The 1,981-nt window shown below is 37.4% G+C and overlaps 1 protein-coding gene across 1 annotated transcript in view; it reads right to left on the bottom strand.

Annotated features, from left to right (window-relative positions):
- LOC101857705 (sideroflexin-5) overlaps positions 1 to 1,981 on the bottom strand; it is a gene marked incomplete in the record, with an annotated part of 51,269 nt that overhangs the window by 40,521 nt on the left and 8,767 nt on the right. The window contains 1 exon segment of the mRNA XM_013080088.2: positions 1,038 to 1,106. Coding sequence (XP_012935542.1) covers positions 1,038 to 1,106 — 69 coding nt within the window.

Genomic DNA, 1,981 nt, shown 5'->3' with positions numbered 1-1,981 from the left:
TCACCCACACAGACACAGACACACACACACACACACACACACACACATTCTTTTCCTCTGTGTATCTGTCTTTTTTCATTCAGAAATACACTCCCTCTCCCTCCTTCCCGACAAGACAGAGATCTAGAAAATTTAGATAGATCAAGTCACGAGTTCACGAGTCTCAATCCCAATCATAGATGATCCCAATCCATCTTTGCTCGACAAAGCACGCTGGTGAAATGAATGGGAAACGAAACGCCGAACGAAAGACCTTGATTTTTGGGAACACCCAACGGCCTTGACTTTGAAAATACGTGCCCCTAACAATCCAGTGTTATGCGGGTGTATGCGTGCCTAACAACTTCCTTTTAAAATACTTCTAGCATGAAGATCTCTTTGAAACTTTCAGTATTTCTCAAAAAATCATTTTGACAGACTACTATGCAAAGCGTACGTATCAGATTAACAAGTAAATTTCCTCGTTGGAAAGTGGTAGCACAGAGTTTCCCACATCGTATGGATACGATAGTAAAACAAGATGTATGGACAGGGCTAAAAACCCAGTCCACAAATACATTTTTAAAATTTAAAGTAATACATATTACAAAACAAGCAGAGGTAAAAATAGTGCAAATAGCTAGATCTATATCAATAGAATTTGTAAGCTATGAGATTTACTAGAAATGTCAACGCAACAGCAATATGGCTGTTATTTTTAAATCTTTGTAACCTCTTCCTTTCAGTTTCCCAAAATTTGACTTTCTGACTTTCTGGACTCTGACTGACTTGAAACCCTTTATTGAAAAGACAACTAAAAGAATGCTTAAAATATATTAAGCCCAGTAACAATATCTAAATCATAAAAGTTTAAAAAAGACTGTGTTCTGCAACAGGACTGCCTTGCTGCTTTTTACTATTTTACTGTGTTGAAAAGAATCAACAAAAGTCTTACCTCACAATAAACCCTCCCTTCCCCAACACACATTTCCACATCGTCCTCCTCCTCCCTCTATCACATACAACATCCCTCTAATCACAATTACATTCGTACTCACCGAAGATGTCAGAAGAGTGGATGGATCAATGACATCCATAAAATGTCGGAATCTGCCATAAAAGGAGCTCTACAACACAAAAAGAAAAAGAAAAAAAAATTCAAATTTGTTTTACTTAGAGTAATATTCAAACAATTTACTAGCATAATTTTTAAAACTTCATTCTCATTTTATTTCTGTTCCATTTTGATCAAACAAATCTTGCGGCTAAGTGAAGTGTTCCATTTTCAGGTGAGATCCCGGCTAAATTTTGCTCCAGAGGAGAGAGAGAGAGCAGACAAAGAGAGAAAGCATGTTTACAAGTGTGTGTGTGTGTGTGAGTGTATTGTATGTGTGTGTGTGCATGTGTGAGTGTATGTTGGTGTGTGTGTGTGTGACTATGAGCAGGCATTGGGACAGCGATAAGAGGAAGCAAGTGAGTGAGAAAGAGAGAGATCAGATATGATGAATCGGAGAAAGCTTCATGTAATCTTTACAGTAAAGGGCATTGAGCACTTTTGAGTTGAAATTGTCTCTAACATAATTATAAATTAAGCAATCAATAATTATTACAATATTGTTAGTATCCACTCTTGCCTTGTATAGGGTTGGCCTGAAGCTGCATGATTCCCACAGCTACTCTGTCCTTTAACCTTAGTAAGTGTTTTAAAGCACTTTCAAGACATTCAAAATTCCTATAAATTTGAGTGTATAAATCGAGCACTTGATTGCAGATTAAAATCTTGACCCATTTGAAAACACATAGGCCTACTATACAGATGCCATCAAACCTGCTCTAACAACCGCCAGTCCAAGAGAATCACCTGTCCAAATGAACACTTTCCATCCTGCATTTTACTTTTTAAAATTTGACACTGTCCAATATATATGCCTACCTGTCTAAGATAAGCTCCTTTTTACCTCGACAAGGGGTGGCCGTGGCAATTAGTTCAACTGTACTGTAT

The sequence above is a fragment of the Aplysia californica genome, unplaced genomic scaffold (genome assembly GCF_000002075.1).
Source record: "Aplysia californica isolate F4 #8 unplaced genomic scaffold, AplCal3.0 scaffold00074, whole genome shotgun sequence".
Lineage (NCBI taxonomy): Eukaryota > Metazoa > Mollusca > Gastropoda > Aplysiida > Aplysiidae > Aplysia > Aplysia californica.
This window is presented reverse-complemented; position numbering and strand designations above follow the sequence as displayed.